At 45.8% G+C, this 23268-nt stretch overlaps 1 protein-coding gene across 4 annotated transcripts in view; it reads left to right on the forward strand.

The window, feature by feature from the left end:
* Positions 1–23268, forward strand: part of RNF20 (ring finger protein 20) — a 151433-nt gene that overhangs the window by 76846 nt on the left and 51319 nt on the right. For 3 of the 4 annotated variants that reach the window (XM_069752718.1, XM_069752715.1, XM_069752714.1), the window contains exons 2-10: positions 3431–3604; positions 3679–3846; positions 6089–6233; positions 11139–11324; positions 11421–11539; positions 15068–15214; positions 15295–15372; positions 16032–16151; positions 16613–16792. In XM_069752718.1, the coding sequence (XP_069608819.1) occupies positions 3476–3604; positions 3679–3846; positions 6089–6233; positions 11139–11324; positions 11421–11539; positions 15068–15214; positions 15295–15372; positions 16032–16151; positions 16613–16792 (1272 nt within the window). In that variant the 5' untranslated portion in view covers positions 3431–3475. Of the gene's footprint in view, positions 1–2628; positions 2711–3430; positions 3605–3678; positions 3847–6088; positions 6234–11138; positions 11325–11420; positions 11540–15067; positions 15215–15294; positions 15373–16031; positions 16152–16612; positions 16793–23268 lie in introns of those variants that run through there. The other variant, XM_069752717.1, reaches the window with a different exon arrangement.

A 23268-nucleotide genomic window follows, 5' to 3' on the forward strand; every position in this document is an offset into this window, starting at 1 on the left:
TCCCACAGTAGTAAGTGATCCCCTATCTATAAGGGGGGCTGAATGGAGCAGATCCCACAGTAGTAAGTGATCCCCTACCTATAAGGGGGGCTGAATGCAGCAGATACCACAGTAGTAAGTGATCCCCTACCTATAAGGGGGGCTGAATGGAGCAGATCCCACAGTAGTAAGTGATCCCCTACCTATCAGGGGGGCTGAATGCAGCAGATCCCACAGTAGTAAGTGATCCCCTACCTATAAGGGGGGCTGAATGGAGTAGATCCCACAGTTGTAAGTGATCCCCTACCTATAAGGGGGGCTGAATGGAGCAGATCCCACAGCAGTAACTGATCCCCTACCTATAAGGGAGGCTGAATGCAGCAGATCCCACAGTAGTAAGTGATCCCTTACCTATAAGGGGGGCTGAATTGAGCAGATCCCACAGTAGTAATGATCCCCTACCTATAAAGGCTGAATAGAGCAGATCCCACAGTAGTAAGTGATCTCCTACCTATAAGGGGGGGCTGAATGCAGCAGATCCCACAGTAGTAAGTGATCCTCTACCTATAAGGGAGGCTGAATGAAGCAGATCCCACAGTAGTAAGTGATCCCTTACCTATAAGGAGGGTTGAATGCAGCAGATCCCACAATAGTAAGTGATCCCCTACCTATAAGGGGGGCTGAATGGAGCAGATCCCACAATAGTAAGTGATGCCGTACCTATAAGGGGGGCTGAATGCAGCAGATCCCACTGTAGTAAGTGATGCCGTACCTATAAAGGGGGCTGAATGGAGCAGATCTCACAGTAGTAAGTGATCCCCCTACCTATAAAGGGGGCTGAGTGGAGCAGATCCCACAGTAGTTAGTGATCCCCTACCAATAAGGGGGGCTGAATAGAGCAGATCCCACAGTAGTAAGTGATCCCCTACCTATAAGGGGGCTGAATGGAGCAGATCCCACAGTAGTAAGCGATCCCCTACCTATAAGGGGGGCTGAATGGAGCAGATCCCACAGTAGTAAGCGATCCCCTACCTATAAGGGAGGCTGAATGGAGCAGAGCTGTGCACACTCGCTATATTGAGTGTCTGTGCTCCTGCTGGGATCGGCTGCCTCCATTAGTATCACAAATATCCTTAGCCTCCCCCCAGTAGAAACGATGTCCAGAGTAACAGCCTTAGGACTCCAGTAACATTGATAGCTACAATACTAGCTATAGGGCCATTAATGCCAGGTGGTAACATTGATAGTTGCGCTACTAGCCGAAGAACCGGCCCCAGGTAACATTGATAGTCATTATACTTCTTGTAGGACCACCAGTAATAGAGGCAGAGCCCCATGTAACATTGATGGTTGCAGGGCCCCAGGTAACAGTGCTAGTCACAGTACTAGATGTTGGAACCCCACTAACAGATGACGGGCCCCAGGTAACATTGATAGTCACAGTAATAGTTGTAGGACCCCCAGTAGCAGAAGCAAGACCCTACATAACATTTATAGTCTCTCTTCTACCTGTAAGAGCTCATGTAACATATTACAGCACTAACTGTAGGACCCCCAGTAATAGCAGGTCCCTAGGTAACATTGGTAGTTTCTGTACTATCCATAGGACCCCAAGTAACAGCAGGTCATTAATAATCTTTATTTTTATATAGCGCTAACACATTCCGCAGCGCTTTACAGGTTACACACATTATCATCACTGTCCCCGATGGGGCTCACAATCTAAATCCCCTATCAGTATGTCTTTGGAATGTGGGAGGAAACCAGAGTACCCGGAGGAAACCCACGCAAACACGGGGAGAAAAACTCCTTGCAGATCATTTTCAGGTCATTAAATAACATTGGTAATCTCTGTACTATCCATAGGACCTCGAATAACAGCAGGTCCCTAGGTAACATTGGTAGTCTCTGTACTATTCATAGGACCCCCAGTACCAGCTGAAGGGCCCCATGTACCATTTATAGTCACAGTACTAGCTGTAGGGCCCCCAGTAACAGCTGCAGGATCCTAGGTAACATTGATAGTTGAAGGACCCCAATAATACAAAAAGGACCCGTGTAACATATTGAAGTGCTACCCATGGGAGCCCAGTATCAGCCCCAGGACCCTAGGTAAAGCCATGTTCAGTATTTGGTCAGTATGTTATCCCCAAAATCAGGGCTGTAACAATGAGAGGAAAAGTATAATAGAAACACGTCACCACTTCTGGATTTATCACCCACTCCTGGTTTTGGCTACAAAATACTGAGGTAAAAAACTGACCAAATACTGCTAGTGTACACATGGCTTTACATTGATAGTTGCAGGACCCCAGAAGCAGAGAGTGCTGTGCCCTCCCTGATAACAGCTGCAGTAATAGCCCAAGGCGCGGAGTGCCGGCTGTAGGTACACAGGAGCCATATTTCCTATCCTTGTACAGATTGCTGGGCAGATAAGCCTGTGGTCTATGGCGAATGTCGAGAATCAGTGGTGCGTCACCTCCGTCACACCGCGAGCAAGCTTCGCCCACCGCTGGTGGGCAGAGTGGAAAGAGGAAGGAGAAGTGGGTACAGAAGCCAGCCAGCATGTCATGTAACATGATCATCCGGAGGGCTATCATCAGACGTGTGACTCCGGGGGCACTGAAAGCACAACTGTCTGCAGGGCATGTTCAGCACCAGAGGGCCTGGCGGTAGAAATGGCCTGGGTCAGGCAGGTCGGGATATGTGTGCGAAGCGTCCTGCTGCTTAGGTAGGTCCTTGTAGTGTGGAATGTATATACCGATACCACCGCCTCTCCGCCGTGCTGCCCTCATGATCCTAAGGCCCAACTTACAGTAGCACCTGGAAAATGATAAAAATAAGAAAAACGTTATCTATACCAAGCCTAGCCGCTCCAGGAACCCGAAACTGTACCCAAAGGAACCAAACAAGGTGCCGAGCCCATTCTAACACACCCAGTTCACACAAAATAATAAAACTGGTTCGTTTGCTTAAAAATATATTTTTCTTTCTCCTCTTGTACAAATTAGCCCTAATATGTTGAAAAAATATGCCATAAAAACCCTGTTACTAAACAACCTAACACATGAAAACACTCTACGTGCGGTAAATTTCCATTCATCTGAGCCAGAATCGGTGATATAGCTGTTAGCATTAAACCAAATGAATGAAAGGTAAATGGCAGAGGTTTGGGTATGGAATATACCAGGGTGGATAAACGGCCACTGAAACAGGTTGGGTATTGTCATTAAGTGCTCCCATACACATCCATAGAGGACCCTCGAAAAGTGGGGTACTGTGATAAGCAGGGCTGTGGAGTCAGTAAGCCAAACCTCCGACTCCACAGCCCTGTGCTAAGCACACTATGGTATGGTGCGGGTTGCGGATGCCACTGGCTCCCGTGTGTGTAGGGGGCATGTGTACACGGCACTAGCTTGTGTTATGGCAAATACCTGTATATATTTTTTAGGCACGACCCTCTAGGACACTGCACCTCTCCTGCTCAACTCCCAGGATGTCAGGTGCAGCTAGTAAGAGAGCAGCAGGGGATGCTGGCCCCTCGGGTCCCCCTGAAAAAAAGGCAGCAGTGGAGGATTCTGGGACCACAGTGGAAACTATAAAGCTGGGGGGCGTCTCATCCACAGTAAGTTTTGTTTCTGGAAGCTTTTTTGTTTGTTTTGTTTTTTTCTGTTAGTTAATTTGACTTTGTTCTTCTAGGAGGAGCAGGACTTGCGCACCCTGCAGGTGAAGAACAAGAAGCTAGCTGGCATGCTGGACCAGAGACAGGCCATAGAAGACGAGCTGCGGGACCGCATCGAGACCCTGGAGAAACGCCAGGCCACAGATGATGCATCTCTCCTCATTGTGAACCGTTACTGGAGTCAGGTCTGTCCTGCTGTTGGCAGTGCCACCCCGGCCCTACTCCTCTGTACTAGGCTAGTGCGTCTTCCTCCTCTCTAGCTTCACATGCATTACAACTGTCCTGGACTTTAGGGCTCTTTAGTTCCTGCAGTCCACAAAAAGATTTGTGTAGCAGTCATATAGCAATCCATGTAGAGCACAGGTGCACGTCCTGCGGCCCCCCATCATCAGGACGTGGACATGCTTCTGCATGCCGACTAGTAAAAGTACGCCAATATTCCATATGTAGGTCCCACAATCAGAGTCTTAACTCTTTATATAAATGCATGTAAAATGCCATGGCCACATATCAGAAACCATATTGAATGTGTAGTCACAACATAGCAGCCGACCAGTGGGAATGCAGAATGTCAGTCCTCCACCCATCTAATATATCGCATCCTCAGGGACAAGACTGGACAACCCTAAACAGTTATTCAACACCTTCAATTCTCTCCTCCATCCCCCAAGACCCTCCTCCCTCCCCACTCATATCAGCAGAAGACTTTGCCTCACTTTTCAAGCAGAAGATTGAGAACATCAGAGACAGTTTTAGTCGACAACCCCCAGAGCCCTTCCTCCCAACTACCCAGCCCTCCACCTCCAAAACCAACTTCTCCACCATTGCAGAAGATAAACTCTCCACTCTACTCTCAAGATCGCATCTCACCACCTGTGCACTTGACCCGATCCCATCCCACTTCATCCCAAACCTCGCCACAGTCTTCATCCCAACCCTAACCCATCTCTTCAACCTATCACTAACAACTGGTGTTTTCCCCTCAAGCTTTAAACATGCCTCACTCACACCTATCCTCAAAAAGCCCTCTCTTGACCCATCCTCTGTATCTAGCCATCGCCCTATATCACTTCTCCCCTATGCCTCCAAGCTACTGGAACAACACGCCCATCTTGAACTGTCCTCCCATCTATCTTCCTGCTCCCTCTTCGACCGCTTACATGGAATAAATGGTGCTATAATAATAATAACCCCATTAGGTTACATTCCCACATTGAGCTTTTGGTGCAGCGTCTTGCGTTTCCAGCAAAGTGGATGGGATTTATAGAAATCTCATGCCCACTGTCGTTTTTTGCCTATCGCTCCACTGGGGGACACATAAAACCATGTATTTTTACACAGTATAAACCGCAGGGTCTGCTGTGCCAGCGTGACTGATATTTCTGAGCTCTTATGCACACACTGCTTATTTTTTCCTTACAGATTTAAAGTCTTTCAAATCTGCATGATGTCACTTCCTTCAGCGTTTATGCAGCATATTTATCCCATTGGAAAAAAAATCTGTCTCAAAAATGTGCATATTTTGCGGTTTTCCTGCCAAAACTCCAGTACTTGCAACAGCTTTTTGTACTCCAAATACTGAACATGTGCACATACCCATATGTGCAGAAAATCTACAACATCAACAACTCACCAAATACTCATCATGGGGACGTAGCCTTAAAATGAATCCGTCAGCAGGTTTGCTATATAATCCGTCAGCAGCATGAAGTAGGGACAGAGACCCCGATTCCATCAATGTATCACTGGGTGCAGCAGTTGTGATGGTCACAGTTTTCTCTGCTGCAGATCTAGCAGAGCTGAGATGTTTAAGCTGTGAGATGTCACCCACACCACAGCTTTCTGTGTACATTGTATTATGACAGTGGACTGCTGGGGGTGTGTTTGGACTAGGAGGCACAAGGCCAGTTGTCCTGTAGTGATTATCTCTTGCTGATAAATCACTATTGTATTGAAAGTGCAAAACACAGCCCTGTAGGTGGCACGTCATTGGAACCAGGGTCTCGGGTCCTATGTTATGGTGTTCTCATATTACTTATCCAAACTTGCGGACAGATTGCCTTTAAGGGCTGGTTCAGGAGGGGGTTTGTTTTTGCATGCTATAATAAAAAGACAAATTTGCTTCTAAAGTAGTAAAGCCTTTACTTATTCTACATGGCCAATTTTGTGCTGTATGTAATGTGACAATGTAAACCGTTGAATGTGGGCAGGACTGGTGCCTTGTGATTGACAGTTCTGGCCTAGGGAGAATGATGACATCTGCAATTCACACACAGCAGCAGACAGTTAGGTAGAGGAAAGAGGTCTGTGTTGGAAAGGCTTCGTTCTAATTTGAACAGCAGGCTTAAAATAATGAACAATAGTAAGTCGATCTGACGCAATCATTAGATTTCCTTTTACCATATACTCAACGTTTCTCTGTTTCAGTTTGATGAAAACATTCGGATCCTCCTTGGCCGTTACGATTTGGACCAAGATTTGGGAGAGTTTCTCAGTGAACGGAAAGCGCTGGTGATTCCAGAGCCCGAGCCAGATTCTGACAGCAATTCAGAACGCAAGGACAGTGAAAGAGGTAAGGGATTTTTTTTTTAATCTGCTTGGTTAAAGCGGGGTACATGGCTAGGATTCCGAGGAGTTGTGACTTCGGTCTAGTATCTCAGTATGGAGCCAAAGCTGTCTGGGCTCTATATTAACCCCTCTGTGACCTTAGACGTACTATCCCGTCGAGGTGCCCTGGGCTTATCTGACCCTGGACGGGATAGTACGTCATAGCCGATCGGCCGCGCTCACGGGGGGAGCGCGGCCGATCGCGGCCGGGTGTCAGCTGCTTATCGCAGCTGACATCCGGCACTATGTGCCAGGAGCGGTCACGGACCGCCCCCGGCACATTAACCCCTGGCACACCGCGATCAAAGATGATCGCGATGTGCCGGCGGTGCAGGGAAGCACCGCGCAGGGAGGGGGCTCCCTGCGGGCTTCCCTGAACCCCCCGCAGCAACGCGATGTGATCGCGTTGCTGCGAGGGTCTCCTCACCTCCCTCCCTGCAGTAAGTCCCGGATCCAAGATGGCCGCGGATCCGGGTCCTGCAGGGAGGGAGGTGGCTTCACAGAGCCTGCTCAGAGCAGGCACTGTGAAGCAGCCTGCACTCCTATCAGATCAGTGATCTGACAGAGTGCTGTGCAAACTGTCAGATCACTGATCTGTGATGTCCCCCCCTGGGACAAAGTAAAAAAGTAAAAAAAAAATTTTCCAAATGTGTAAAAAAAATTAAAAAAAATATTCCAAAATAATGAAAAAAAAAAAAAAATATTATTCCCATAAATAAATTTCTTCATCTAAATAAAAAAAAAAAACAATAAAAGTACACATATTTAGTATCGCCGCGTCCGTAACGACCCGACCTATAAAACTGTCCCACTAGTTAACCCCTTCAGTAAACACCGTAAGAAAAAAAAAAAAAAAACGAGGCAAAAAACAACGCTTTATTATCATACCGCCGAACAAAAAGTGGAATAACACGCGATCAAAAGGACAGATATAAATAACCATGGTACCGCTGAAAGCGTCATATTGTCCCGCAAAAAAAGAGCCGCCATACAGCATCATCAGCAAAAAAATAAAAAAGTTAGTCCTGAGAATAAAGCGATGCAAAAATAATTATTTTTTCTGTAAAATAGTTTTTATCGTATAAAAGCACCAAACCATAAAAAAATGATATAAATGAGGTATCGCTGTAATCGTACTGACCCGAAGAATAAAACTGCTTTATCAATTTTACCAAACGCGGAACGGTATAAACGCCTCCCCCAATAGAAATTCATGAATAGCTGGCTTTTGGTCATTCTTCCTCACAAAAATCGGAATAAAAAGCGATAAAAAAATGTCACGTGCCCAAAAATGTTTTCAATAAAAACGTCAACTCGTCCCGCAAAAAACAAGACCTCACATGACTCTGTGGACCAAAATATGGAAAAATTATAGCTCTCAAAATGTGGTATTGCAAAAAATATTTTTTGCAATAAAAAGGGTCTTTCAGTGTGTGACGGCTGCCAATCATAAAAATCCGCTAAAAAACTCGCTATAAAAGTAAATCAAACCCCCCTTCATCACCCCCTTAGTTAGGGAAAAATAAAAAAAAATGTATTTATTTCCATTTTCCCATTAGGGCTAGGGTTAGGGCTAGGGTTAGGGCTAGGGTTAGGGCTAGGGTTAGGGCTAGGGCTAGGGTTAGGGTTAGGGCTAGGGTTAGGGCTAGGGTTAGGGCTAGGGTTAGGGTTAGGGTTGGGGCTACAGTTAGGGTTGGGGCTAAAGTTAGGGTTAGGGTTTAGATTACATTTACAGTTGGGAATAGGGTTGGGATTAGGGTTAGGGGTGTGTCAGGGTTAGAGGTGTGGTTAGGGTTACCGTTGGAATTAGGGTTAGGGGTGTGTTTAGATTAGGGTTTCAGTTATAATTGGGGGGTTTCCACTGTTTCGGCACATCAGGGGCTCTCCAAACACGACATGGCGTCCGATCTCAATTCCAGCCAATTCTGCGTTGAAAAAGTAAAACAGTGCTCCTTCCCTTCCGAGCTCTCCTGTGTGCCCAAACAGGGGTTTACCCCAACATATGGGGTATCAGCGTACTCAGGACAAATTGGACAACAACTTTTGTGGACCAATTTCTCCTGTTACCCTTGGGAAAATACAAAACTGGGGGCTAAAAAATAATTTTTGTGGGAAAACAAAAAGATTTTTTATTTTCACGGCTCTGCGTTATAAACTGTAGTGAAACACTTGGGGGTTCAAAGTTCTCACAACACATCTAGATAAGTTCATTGAGGGGTCTAGTTTCCAATATGGGGTCACTTGTGGGGGGTTTCTACTGTTTAGGTACATTAGGGGCTCTGCAAACGCAATGTGACGCCTGCAGACCAATCCATCTAAGTCTGCATTCCAAATGATGCTCCTTCCCTTCCGAGCCCTCCCATGCGCCCAAACGGTGGTTCCCCCCCACATATCGGGTATCAGCGTACTCAGGACAAATTGGACAACAACATTTAGGGTCCAATTTCTCCTGCTAACCTTGGAAAAATACAAAACTGGGGGCTAAAATATAATTTTTGTGGAAAAAAAAATATTTTTTATTTGCATGGCTCTGCGTTATAAACTGTAGTGAAATACTTGGGGGTTCAAAGCTCTCACAACACATCAAGATGAGTTCCTTAGGGGGTCTACTTTCCAAAATGGTGTCACTTGTGGGGGGTTTCTACTGTTTAGGTACATTAGGGGCTCTGCAAACGCAATGTGACGCCTGCAGACCATTCCATCTAAGTCTGCATTCCAAATGGCGCTCCTTCCCTTCCGAACCCTCCCATGCGCCCAAACGGTGGTTCCCCCCCACATATGGGGTATCAGCGTACTCAGGACAAATTGGACAACAACTTTTGGGGTCCAATTTCTCCTGTTACCCTAGGGAAAATACAAAACTGGGGGCTAAAAAATAATTTTTGTGGGAAAAAAATTTTGTTTTATTTTTATGGCTCTGCATTATAAACTTCTGTGAAGCCCTTGGTGGGTCAAAGTGCTCACCACACCTCTAGATAAGTTCCTTAGGGGGTCTACTTTCCAAAATGGTGTCACTTGTGGGGGGTTTCAATGTTTAGGCACATCAGTGGCTCTCCAAACGCAACATGGCGTCCCATCTCAATTTCTGTCAATTTTGCATTGAAAAGTCAAACTGCGCTCCTTCCCTTCCGAGCTCTCCCATGCGCCCAAACAGTGGTTTACTGCCACATATGGGGTATCAGCGTACTCAGGACAAATTGGACAACAACTTTTGAGGTCCAATTTCTTCTCTTACCCTTGGAAAAATAAAAAATTGGGGGCAAAAATATAATTTTTGTGAAAAAATATGATTTTTTATTTTTACGGTTCTGCATTATAAACTTCTGTGAAGCACTTGGTGGGTCAAAGTGCTCACCACACATCCAGATAAGTTCCTTAGGGGGTCTACTTTCCAAAATGGTGTCACTTGTGGGGGGTTTCAATGTTTAGGCACATCAGTGGCTCTCCAAACGCAACATGGCGTCCCATCTCAATTCCTGTCAATTTTGCATTGAAAAGTCAAATAGCGCTCCTTCTCTTCCGAGCTCTCCCATGCGCCCAAACAGTGGTTTACTGCCACATATGGGGTATCAGCGTACTCAGGACAAATTGGACAACAACTTTTTGGGTCCAATTTCTCCTGTTACCCTTGGTAAAATAAAACAAATTGGAGCTGAAGTAAATTTTTTGTGTAAAAAAGTTAAATGTTCATTTTTATTTAAACATTCCAAAAATTCCTATTAAACACCTGAAGGGTTAATAAACTTCTTGAATGTGGTTTTGAGCACCTTGAGGGGTGCAGTTTTTAGAATGGTGTCACACTTGGGCATTTTCTATCATATAGACCCCTCAAAATGACTTCAAATGAGATGTGGTCCCTAAAAAAAAATGGTGTTGTAAAAATGAGAAATTGCTGGTCAACTTTTAACCCTTATAACTCCCTAACAAAAAAAAAAATTGGTTCCAAAATTATGCTGATGTAAAGGAGACATGTGGGAAATGTTACTTATTAAGTATTTTGTGTGACATATCTCTGTGATTTAATTGCATAAATATTCAAAGTTTGAAAATTGCGAAATTTTCAAAATTTTCGCCAAATTTCCGTTTTTTTCACAAATAAACGCAGGTACTATCAAAGAAATTTTACCACTATCATGAAGTACAATATGTCACGAGAAAACAATGTCAGAATCACCAGGATCCGTTGAAGCGTTTCGGAGTTATAACCTCATAAAGGGACAGTGGTCAGAATTGTAAAAATTGGCCTGGTCATTAACGTGCAAACCACCCTTGGGGGTAAAGGGGTTAAGTATCCATATGATACAAGATTTTGGTTTAGCATGGTGCTCCCAATGGCTTAAAGGGAATCTGTTAGCAAGTCTTTGCTACCTCATCCTAAAGCAGCATGAGGTAGGCAAAGAAAAGCTGAATCCAACCATGTACCACTTAGTTTACTGGGTGCAGCCATTCTCACACAATCAGAGCTTTTAGCTATAGAATGAAGCAGAGCTGAGAAAGCTAGCCCCGCCCACTCCAGACAGTGAGGTGCTTAGTTGCCAGACTAGTCCTGCAATGTTAATCTCATAGTGATAAATCCTTCACAGTTAGTAACCAGCAGTGAGCACTTTGGCAAGTGATACATCCCTGAATTCTGTGTTTCAGCCCCTATCTCCTGCTGTCCTCAGGTTACATAGCAAAACCTGCTGACAGATTCCCTCTAAGGACCTCAGCGCCTGAGCCCACTCTATACACCCCACATGCAACCTGTTCCAAAAATGGTTGTCACATGTCGTTAATGGGTTAATTGATCCGGACAACCACTAGATTTTGTAAAGTTACAGGACCGTGGCTTTTTCTGATCTTTCTCTAACTGATGGCCTTTTACTTGTAGGCGATGGGCTTACGGAGTCCTCGTTCTCTTTCTTGGGCACTTTGGCCAGCAGTACCAGTGAAGAGATCGAGTCTCAGCTGCAGGAACGTGTAGAATCCTCTCGCCGAGCCGTTGCCCGCATTGTGTTGGTCTACGATCAGTTACATGCCCGGCTGGACCAGGTGTCTGCTAAACTCAACAGCAATGGTAAGAAATCCTGGCATTTAGCAACATGGTATCTTGATAGGTTTTGAGTGCACTAAGCCAGTGTTTGGTATCCACTCTTTGCCTGTTTTCATGCAGACCCATCACAGATGGAAGAAGCTGTGAAAGAGTTGAGCTCTATGTTAACTAATGAGAACATACGTCTGCAGGAGGTGTGCAAGCGGCTGCAGGAAAAGCAGCAGAACATGACTCAAGAGGTTTGGAGACTTGTTTTCTCAGGCCAGTGAAGGTCCAGTTGGCCATCAGTAGGGGACACGCTATCTCCTTCTAGTAAAGGCTGGAGACAGCCAGATTCTTATCATATCAGCGGCTTTATGGCTATGCAGGAGACTTGGTCCCCCCTACCATAAAAGAAAAAGCTAGGATTGCTCTAATCTATTTTACCTATTCCATTTGTATTAAGGTACCTTCACACTAAACGATATCGCTAGCGATCCGTGACGTTGCAGCATCCTGGCTAGCGATATCGTTGTGTTAGACACGCAGCAGCGATCAGGATCCTGCTGTGATGTTGTTGGTCGGGGCTAGAAGGCCAGAACTTTATTTGGTCGCTGGCTCTCCCGCTGACACCGCTGAATCGGCGTGTGTGACGACGATTCAGCGATGTCTTCACTGGTAACCAGGGTAAACATCGGGTTACTAAGCGCAGGGCCGCGCTTAGTAACCCGATGTTTACCCTGGTTACCATCCTAAAAGTAAAAAAAACAAACACTACATACTTACCTTCAGCTGTCTGTCCCCGGCGCTGTGCTTCTCTGTACTCACTGTGAGCACAGCGGCCAGAAAGCAGAGCGGTTTCCGGCTGACCGGCGCTCACAGCCAGTGCAGGAAGCAGAGCGCCGGGGACAGACAGCTGAAGGTAAGTATGTAGTGTTTGTTTTTTTTACTTTTAGGATGGTAACCAGGGTAAACATCGGGTTACTAAGCGCGGCCCTGCGCTTAGTAACCCGATGTTTACTCTGGTTACCGGCATCGTTGGGCTGTGTGACAGCTCTCCAGTGTCCAAACAGCGACGCTGCAGCGATCCGGATCGTTGTCTGGATCGCTGCAGCGTCGTTTAGTGTGAAGGTACCTTAAAAGGTACCGTCACACTCAGCAACTTTTGAACGATAGCGATCTGTGACGTTGCAGCGTCCTGGATAGCGATATCGTTGTGTTTGACACGCAGCAGCGATTTGGATCCTGCTGTGACATCGCTGGTCGGAGCTAGAAGGCCAGCACTTTATTTTGTCACTGGATCACCCGCTGACATTGCTGGATTGGCGTGTGTGACGCCGATCCAGCGATGTGTTCACTTGTAACCAGGGTAAACATCGGGTTACTAAGTGCAGGGCCACGCTTAGTAACCTGATATTTACCCTGGTTACCATTGTAAATGTAAAAAAAAAAAAAAAAAAACACTACATACTTACATTCCGGTGTCTGTCACGTCCCTCGCCGTCAGCTTCCCGCACTGACTGTGAGCGCCGGCCGTAAAGCAGAGCACAGCGGTGACGTCACCGCTCTGCTTTACGGCCGGCTGGCGCTCACAGTCAGTGCGGGAAGCTGAAGGCGAGTGACATGACAGACACCGGAATGTGAGTTTTTTTTTTTTCTTACTTTTACAATGGTAACCAGAGTAAATATCAGGTTACTAAGCGCGGCCCTGCGCTTAGTAACCCGATGTTTACCCTGGTTCCCCGAGGACTTCGGCATCGTTGGTCGCTGGAGAGCTGTCTGTGTGACAGCTCTCCAGCGACCACACAAGGACTTTCCAACAATCACGGCCAGGTCGTATCGCTGGTCGTGATCGTTGGAAAGTTGATCAGTGTGAAGGTACCTTAAGTCTACGTTCACATTAGCGTCGCGTCGGCGACGCACGGAAAAACGCGCGTGCGTCGTTTTTTGCCGAAATCGGACGCAAGAAAAATGCAACTTGTAGCGTTTTCTTGCGTCCGACGCTAGCGTCTAAAACGACGCACGTGTCGGAAAACGCGTGCAAAAAGACGCACGCGTCCCCTATGTTAAACATAGGGGCGCGTCGCCGCTGCGTCGCCGACGCAACAGCGACGCACATTAGCGTAACGCTAATGTGAACGTAGCCTAAGAAAGTGATCAGCACAATCTATGGGATGTGCAAATTGCATTATGTTTGTGTGTGTGTGGAGACGGGGGTGGGGGAGACATTTACTTTATAAGCTGAAAATAATTTTACATGAGGCATAGGTGACCGTATTGATTATACTGGGTCACATGGCCAAAATCTGCATCCCAGCCTTCAGATTTAGCTTCAGACTTGACACAGTGGCATCTGCCATTGTAGTCCCAACAGATCACAGGAAAGAATTTTTGTCATGAAGGTTTCACCTAAGCATTTATTACTTTAAATTGCTTTTTAGACAAACACTCGCTTTTTTAGCAAGAAAAATATTGTTAAAAAGTGTATGCAGCTGATACATCAGACCTGGGCAAACTGCAGTCTGCGGGCCACATTCGGCCCTCTAGCTGTACCAGTCTGGCCCATGGACAGAGACAGCTGAAGGGCTGAGACAGTGGCCCACGGGCCACACCTTGCCCGCCGTCCATCTTCTGCTGCTGACGACCCTATCTGCATGGATGCAGACAGACGTGAATACATTGGTGGAGGACGCGGCTGCCGGCTCATCTTCCACCAATCAGTGTCTGAGACAGGAGACGCGATGACATCATTTCTGCTTCTGAGAATTATATAGGAGGCTATGTGGGGCTGACACTGTATGTAGGAGGCTATGTTCGCACATGGTGGATATGTGTATATATAGGTGTGTATATTTGCAATATATATATATATATATATGTACATGTGTATATATATATGTACAGCACCATGAAATCAATGGTGCTTTATAAATAAATAATAATAAATAAATAATAATATATATATATATATATATTATGCAGCAGAACTGGTCAGAATCCCCTGTTAAATAAATCAAGGGTGCCATTTTTGGAAATCTACCCATGGCCACACTGTTATTGGTCCATTGTTACCAATTGGCCACATCGGCTATTTTAAGCAGTCACCTAAACCGAGTAAACGGCAAAGGGATTCTTTTATATTGTTTATGATATTAAAGTTGTCTCTTGAGCAGCTCAGAACTATGCGGTCTCCTTTTTTCCTAGTTTTTGGCAGGGTTGGGCTCACCTCACTGAGTGACAATTTCCTGCGTTTACCAGACCTATAGTGTTAGTAAAACTATGAAGCTCAGAACAAGCTCTGCTGTAACACATTCAGCCATCAATGGTTTGTTCTGGAGGCTACACTGCCATCCTGCTCTGGCATAAGCTGATGCTGTAGACTGGTGATTTTGCAAGCTTTTAGCATCAGGTTGTCAAGAGCTGAGAGAGAGCGAGGGAGGTGAGCAGATAACTGCAATGGTTTGGAGAGCGCTGGCTGGGATCTTAGGCGATAACACCTCTCCTAGAATGTAACTACTGCGCACTCTGGGCAGAAACTGATGGCCGAGCTCCATGGAAACCAGCTGTGCACTATGTAAGATAAAAGTTCTCATTGCAGGAGAATGACAGCAAATTGAAAACAAATTGATTTTCAAACTTGCTTATTGTCTTGCTGTGTAACTAATTAAAGTAAATGTAATAGCTTAAGAATACCCCTTTAAGGGAATATAGTGATAGATGGAGGTAATTTACCATACTTTGTAAAGCTTCAGATGCATATGTGCAACTCTTGTTCCTCTGTATTTTAGTTTAGTCAGTTGCAGACACGTTTGGAGAATGCAGAGTCTCGAGTCTCTGTGCTAGACAGTCTTATTGAAGATCTGCAATGGGACATTGATAAGGTCCGGAAAAGAGAACAACGCCTGAACAGACACTTGTCTGAGGTCCTGGAGAGGGTAAGCAATATTGATGATGTTAGGAGATGGCACTAACATGATTTCTGATACACCGTCATTAATCGTCATTATCTTGGCAGGTCAATTCCAAGGGCTACAAAGTGTATGGTGCCGGAAGCAGCTTGTATGGAGGAACCATAACCATCAATTCTAAGAAGGTGATGAATTGTACTTTTGAATTTTGTACTCTTTCTTTCTTCTCCCATTGCCCTAGCCAGCATGCTAGTGTCTCCTTCCTGCTCTTCTCTTGGTTGTACTAGCTGGCATTTTAGGAAAGAAGTGTCCTTGATGATATATAACATTCTTTGTGTTAGTAGTCCTTACCTGCACAGACCACAGATGCTAGGACATTACTCAGGAACAGATTAGTGAAATGGGCAAGAGATGCTGTAGGATCTGGCACACATTGTCCTGTGTAGGATATAGGAGCTGGATACACACAACCTTACTGCAAGTTGCTGTATTCTAGATACATTGGAGGAAAGGTGCTATTGCACTTTGGTTTCTTATTGGAGTGTCACAAAATAGAGCTTGAATGGACATCTAGGGCAATACATGCTGTCACATAGTGGGTTTTTAAACACATATACAAGAAAAAGGTGACATAACATGTCATCTTTGTAATTATGCAAGTGGTGACCTAGGGCATGGGCAATGTAATTTTGCCATTGTGCCCAACCCAAGTTAGAAAACATTTGCAGATCTGTCCACCGTCTACACTCTCTGGATGGGGAGGTTTGCAGCCTGCCTGGTATTTATATATGACACTGTTAGATTTGGGCATAGATGTTTTATGTTCTCCTCCGTTTTCCTGCAGTTTGAAGAGATGACGTCAGAAGTCGACATGAATACGGAGTTAGCAGTCAACCGCCTGCAGGAATTGGACAAATTGCGACAGGACCTGCAGGATGTGACTGCAGAGAACCAGGAACTTCAGGTAGCTTTCTTCTTCTTCTGTAGTCTTTATTGCTGATGCAGAAGTGATTTTGCAACATGAATCTTTGGGTTTCAGTTGGCATCAAAATGAAATGGGAAAGTTACAGTGACGCTTGTCACATGTGAATGCCCATTCGTCATTATAATTGAGGAAACCTAGCCACTTTTATTTACAGGTGGAGCCCACAGAAGGCTCATTATGGTAGTCCTACCCACGATGACTGATGGAAATGGCTCAGTCCTGTCCTCTAAAGTTTGCTGCTATCCTTCCAGATCTTATATACTGTGTGGCCACATTTGTTACATCTCCTCTAACACAGGAAACATTATTGAAGCTTGCCTCCTAGGAGTACCGTACTTAATATAGCAATGGAGCTTGGGGATGCAGTTAGCGCTCTTGAGATTTGCCAGTTGCCCATCACCGCTTTTTTTTAAAATTCTTGTTCTTCTTTTTACCATCAGGCTTTGCTGGCAAATGCTGTGGAGGAAAATGTGCGAGTGTCTCCAGAATATAGATGCATGCAGTCTCAGTTTTCTGTCTTGTATAATGAATCTCTACAGTTGAAAGCCCAGTTGGATGAAGCTCGTTCCCTTTTACATGGAACACGTGGCAATCACCAGCGTCAGCTCGAGCTCATTGAGGTGAGTTCACTAAACTGAAGATACTAGCCAGCTTCCTCCCAATATAGGAGACACTAAACTACATAATATAAATCAATCTATCTTTCTACATATGTAAGTATGTATGTACCAGAAATACTAGTGTATAAGTCGACCTGAGTATAAGCCGAGACACCTAATTTTGCCACAAAAAACTGTTAAAACATATTGACTCGAGTATAAGCCTAGTATGCATGGCTCCTCCTCCCTAGCCTTGTATGCATAGCTCCTTATCCCCATCCTTGTCTGTATGGCTCCTCATCACCATTCTTGTCTGCCTGGCTCCTTATCCCCATCCTTGTCTGTATGGCTCCTCATCACCATTCTTGTCTGCCTGGCTCCTTATCCCCATCCTTGTCTGCCTGGCTCCTTATCCCCATCCTTGTCTGCCTGGCTCCTTATCCCCCATCCTTGTCTGCCTGGCTCCTTATCCCCATCCTTGTCTGCCTGGCTCCTTATCCCCATCCTTGTCTGCCTGGCTCCTTATCCCCATCCTTGTCTGCCTGGCTCCTTATCCCCATCCTTGTCTGCCTGGCTCCTTATCCCCATCCTTGTCTGCATGGCTCCTTATCCCCATCCTGATATGCATGGCTCCTTATCCCCATCCTGGTATGCATGGCGCCTTATCCTCATCCTTGTATGCATGGCTCCTCTTCTCCATCCTTGTCTGCATGGCTCCTTATTCCCATCCTGGTATACATGGTTCCTCATCTCTATTCTTGTATATATGGCCCCCATGAGAAAAGCATAACAAAACCCCAAAACATTCTACCTACTTTCCCTGTGCTCCCTTGCAGCATCTTGTTCCGTTGCCGCAGCATCTGCGGCCGAGCGATCACGTGTCCCTGCTCATTAAGGATTAAGGTAATGAATAGTCACCTCTATCCACGGCTATGGGAGTGGAGAGAGATGAATATTCATTACCTCAATGAGCGGGCACAAATGATAGCCCGGCAGCTGCTGCAAGCCGGTGACTGCTGCTGGCACTGTGCACGCTTTAAGAGAAATGAAAAGTTCACTGCACAAACTTCAGCCACAGCCGCTGGCTTCTGCCTCCTGTGACCCCCTGCTCCACCGCTTTCCCCCCCCCCCCACCCCCCCACCTGGTTCTGGGACAATGACTCGTTTATAAGCCGAGGGAGGGGCATTTCAGCACAAAAAAGTGCTGAAAAACTCTGCTTATACTCGAGTATATACAGTATATAGAACTATGTACAGTGAAGGAAATAATTATTTGATCCCTTGCTGATTTTGTAAGTTTGCCCACTGGCAAATACATGAACAGTCTATAATTTTAAGGGTAGGTTAATTTTAACATTGAGAGATAAAATATCAAAAATAAAATCCAGAAAATCACATTGTATAAATTATGTAATTGTATTTGCATTTTGTAGTGAGAAATAAGTACCCGTATTTTCCGGCTTATAAGACGACTGGGCGTATAAGAAGACCCCCAACTTTTCCTGTTAAAATATAAAATCTTCTCAAAAGTCGGGGGTTGTCTTATATGCCGGGTGTCGTCTTATAGGGTGGGTGCGGAGCAATCTGCGGTCGACGTATATAGTGGGGGGAGTGGTCCCGATGACGAGGTGAGGGAGCGCCTCACCAGGAAGGTGTAAGTGAAGCAAACTGTCAGTGTCTGGGATGCCAGGGTTATGCAAAAAAGAGACAGAGCGGTGCTTTGCCTAGAAAAACACTCCTCTTTCACTAATCTGGCTCACCCTTGTATCCTATTATCTCCTTCTCTGCCTCTGCTTCACTTACACCTTCCCGGTGAGGTGTCCCCTCACCTCGTCATTGGGACCGCTCCCCCCACAATATGCGGCGACCGCAGATTACTCCGCACCTGCCCTATAAGACGACACCTGGCGTATAAGACAATACCCGAGAAGATTTTCAGGGGTTAAAAAGTAGTCTTATATGCCAGAAAATACAGTATTTGATCGTTCTGGCAAACAAGACTAAATACTTGGTGGCAAAACCCTTGTTGGCAAGTTCAGCAGTCAGAGGTTTTTTGTAGTTGATGAGTTTTGCGCACATGTCAGGAGGAATTTTAGTCCACTCCTCTTTGCAGATCATCCCTAAATCATTAACATTTTGAGGCTGTCGCTTGCCAACTCTGAGCTTCAACTCTCTCCATAAGTTTTCTATGGGAATAAGGTCTAGAGACTGGCTGGGCCACTCCATAACCTTAATGTAATTCTTTTTGAGACACTCCATTGTTTCTTTGGCTGTATGTTTTGGTTCATTGTCTCGCTGGAAGACCCAGCCACAACCCATTTTTATGTCCTGGCAGAGGGAACGAGGTTGTCACTCAGGTTTTTACGGTACATGGCTCCATCCATTCTCCCATTGATGTGGTGAAGTAGTCCTGTGCCCTTACCAGAGAAACACCCCCAAAACATAATGTTTCCACCTCCATGCTTGACAGTGGGGACGATGTTCTTTGGGTCATAGACATCATTTCTCTTCCGCCAAACATGGCGAGTTGAGTTAAAGGCTAAGGCCACCGCCATCAAGGGCTTATCTACAGCATTCTGTAATGCTGTAAATAAGCCCTCGATGTAACCTGAAAGATAAGAAAAACAAGTTGGATTATACTCACCCAGGGGCGGTCCTGGTGCGGTCCGGTCCGATTGGCGTCGCGGTCCGGGTCCGGTGCCTCCCATCTTCATACGATGTCTTACTTTTTGCTTCCTGTCGCCGCTCCTGCGCAGGCGTATTTTGTCTGCCCTGTTGAGGGCCGAGAAAAGTACTGCAGTGCGCAGGCGCCGGGAAGGGTCAGAGAGGCCCTGTGCACTGCAGCACTTTGCTCGGCCCTCAACAGGGCAGACAAAGTACGCCTGCGCATGAGCCGCGACAGGAAGCAAAGAAGAGGACGACATTGTATGAAGATGGGAGGCGCTGGACCCGGACTGTGACGCCAGTCGGACTGGACCGCAGCGGGACCGCCCCTGGGTGAGTATATTCTAACTTGTTTTTCTTATCTTTCAGGTTACATTGAGGGCTTATCGACAGCATTACAGAATGATGTAAATAAGCCCCTGATGGAGGTGGCCGCAGTTTATAGGCCAAAAATGGGGTGACAGATTTCCTTTAATAGCAAAGAGCTCAATTTTGTCTCATCTGACCACAGCACCTTCTCCCAATCACTCACAGAATCATCTAAGTGTTCAATGGCAAACTTCAGATGGGCCTGTACATGTGCCTTATTGAGCAGGGAGACCTTGTGGGCACTGCAGGATTAAACCTTTATGGCGTAATGTGTTAGCAATGGTTTTCTCGGTGACTGTGGTCCCAGCTGCCTTTAGATCATTAACAAGTTCCCCCCATGTAGTTTTAGCCTGATCTCTCACCTTCCTTGTGATCAAAGATACTCCATGAGGTGAGATTTTGCATGGTGCCACAGATCGATTCATTTTGTATTTCTTCCATTTTCTTACTATTGCACCAACAGTTGTCTCCTTCTCACCCAGAGTCTTACTTATGGTTTTGTAGCCCATTTCAGCTTTATGCAGGTCTATAATCTTGTCCCTGACATCCTTACAAAGCTCTTTGGTCTTGCCCGTGTTGTAGAGGTTGCAGTCTGACTGAATAATTGAGTCTGTGGACAGGAGTCTTTTGTAAAGGTGACTATGTAAGACCGCTGTCTTTAATGCAGGTAACAAGTTGATTAGGAGCGTCTAACTGTTCTGTAGGAGCCAGAACTCTTAATGGTTGGAAGGGGATCAAATACTTATTTCTCACTGCAAAAATGCAAATAAATTTGTATAATTTATGCAAAGTGATTTTCTGGATTTTATTTTTGATAATTCTATGTCTCAATGTTAAAATTAACCTACCCTTAAAAATTATAGACTTGTCAGTGGGCAAACTTACAAAATCAGCAAGGGATCAAATACTTATTTCTTTTGCTGTATGTACACTGCTAAAAAAAAAATAAAGGGCACACTCACCATGTCTGTGAAATCAACCTGCCCAGTTATGAAGCAACACTGATTGTAAATCAATTTCTCCTGCTGTTGTGGAAGTGGAACAGGTAGAAATGTTAGGCAGTTAGCAAGACAACCACTATAAAGGAGTGGTTCTGCAGGGGGTGACTACATACCATTTCTGTGTTCTCATCCTTTTTGGCTGTTGTTTTTGTCAGTTTTGCATATTTTCATTGATCTTACCCCTAGCAGTAATGTACAGTAGCATGAGGCGGTGTATACAACCTAGAAAAGTTACTGAGAGCTATGGCAAGAAGGGTAGCTGTGTCTGTCAGTACAGTGTCCAGACCATGGAGCAGATACCAGGAGACGGACTAGTATGCCAGGATACGTGGAGGGGACCATAGGAGGGCAAACACCCAGCAGCAGGACTGCTACCACCTGCTTTGTGCAGGTGCCAAAGCCCTGTAAAATGACCCCCAGCAGGCCACTAACATTCAAGTGTCTGCTCAAACTGTCAGAAACAGACCCTATGAGGGTTTGTTGAGGGCACGACGTCCACAAGTGAGTGTAGTACTTTATAGCCCACCATCGTGTAGAGCGATTGGCATTTGTTCAAGAAAACTAAGATTGGCAAATTCGACACTGGTGCACTGTACTCTTCATTTACGCTATCTGGAGACTCCGTGGAGAATGTTCTGCTACCTTCAACATCCTCCAGCCTGAGGTTTGGCAGTGGGTCAGTAATGGTGTGTGGGTAGGCATTTCTTTGGAGGGCTGCACAGCCCTCCATGTGCTCACCAGAGGTACCCTGACTGCCATTAGGTACCAGGATGATGTCCTCAGACCCCTTGTCAGACCATATGCTGGTGCAGTTGGCCCTGGGTTCCTTCTGATGCATGACAATGCTAGGCCTCATGTGGCTGGAGTGTGTTAGCAGTTCATGCATTGATTCTATGGACTGGCCTGCCCTTTCCCCAGACCTGAATCTAATCGAGCATATCAGGGACATCATGTCTCACTCCATCCACCAACTTCACGTTGCACCACAGACTGTCCAGGAGTTGGCTGATGCTTTAATCCAGGTTTTGGAGGAGATCCCTCAGGAGAATATCCGCTGCCTCATCAGGGGCATGCCCAGGTGTTGTATGGAGGGGACATACAGGCATGTGGAGGCCACACACACTACTGAGCATCATTTCCTTGTCATGAGGCATTGCCACTGAAGTTGGGTTAGCCTGTAATTTGATTTTCCACTTTGATTTTGAGAATCATTCCAAATTCAGACTTCCATGAGATATTTTGATTTACATTGATCCTTTGTTTTATTTTTCTCAACGCTTCCCACTATGTAATTAACTAAGATTTGCAACTAGAATATTTCATTTCGTTATATCTACGATGTGGTAATTTAGTGTTCCCTTTATTTTTTGAGCAGTGTATATATTTTGCTTAAGTTACCGTCTCACAGTGGCACTTTGGTCGCTATGACGGCACGATCCGTGACGCTCCAGCGTCGCTCTATTATCGCTCCAGCGTCGTAGACTGCGGTCACACTTCGCAATGCACGGCGCTGGAGCGATAATTTCATGACGTATTTGCGATGTAGAATCAGCAGAGGAGGTGGAGAATATCGTGTACACCTTTGTTACACGATGCGATCATACCGCCACAGCGGGACACTTGACGACGAAAGAAAGTTTCAAACGATCTGCTACGACGTACGATTCTCAGCGGGGTCCCTGATCGCAGTAGCGTGTCAGACACAGCGAGATCGTAAGTATATCGCTGGAACGTCACGGATCGTGCCGTCGTAGCGACCAAAGTGCCACTGTGAGACGGTACCCTTAGAGTCTAGCTTCTTAATCCTTTTAGCAAAGGGCTCAATCCAGGAGGTCTGCACACCTCCATACACACAGCTGTCTGTGAGACAAACCGCTCTCAATTTACAAAGTGAACCACACCCCAGGGTGGAGATATGGTGATAAGGCCTGTCTATTCATCTGTCTCCACATCCTCCATGCATCCAGTAGCACACAGAGAGATCCTGGTTGATGTCATGCAGCTTAATATGAAAACTCTTAAGGTACCTTCACACATAACGATATTGTTAACGATATCGTTGCTATTTGTGACGTAGCAACGATATCGTTAATGAAATCGTTATGTGTGACAGCGACCAACGATCAGGCCCCTGCTGGGAGATCGTTGGTCGCTGAATAAAGTCCAGAACTTTATTCCGTCGCTGGACTCCTGCTGACATCGCTGGATCGGCGTGTGACACCGATCCAGCGATGTCTTCACTGGTAACCAGGGTAAACATCGGGTAACTAAGCGCAGGGCCGCGCTTAGTAACCCGATGTTTACCCTGGTTACCATGCTAAAAGTAAAAAAAAACAAACAATACATACTTACCTAACGCTGTCTGTCCTCCAGCGCTGTGCTCTGCACTCCTCCTGTACTGGCTGTGAGCCGGAAAGCAGAGCGGTGACGTCACCGCTCTGCTTTCCGGCTCCCAGACAGTAC

Source organism: Ranitomeya imitator, chromosome 2 (genome assembly GCF_032444005.1).
Source record: "Ranitomeya imitator isolate aRanImi1 chromosome 2, aRanImi1.pri, whole genome shotgun sequence".
Taxonomy (NCBI): Eukaryota; Metazoa; Chordata; class Amphibia; order Anura; family Dendrobatidae; genus Ranitomeya; species Ranitomeya imitator.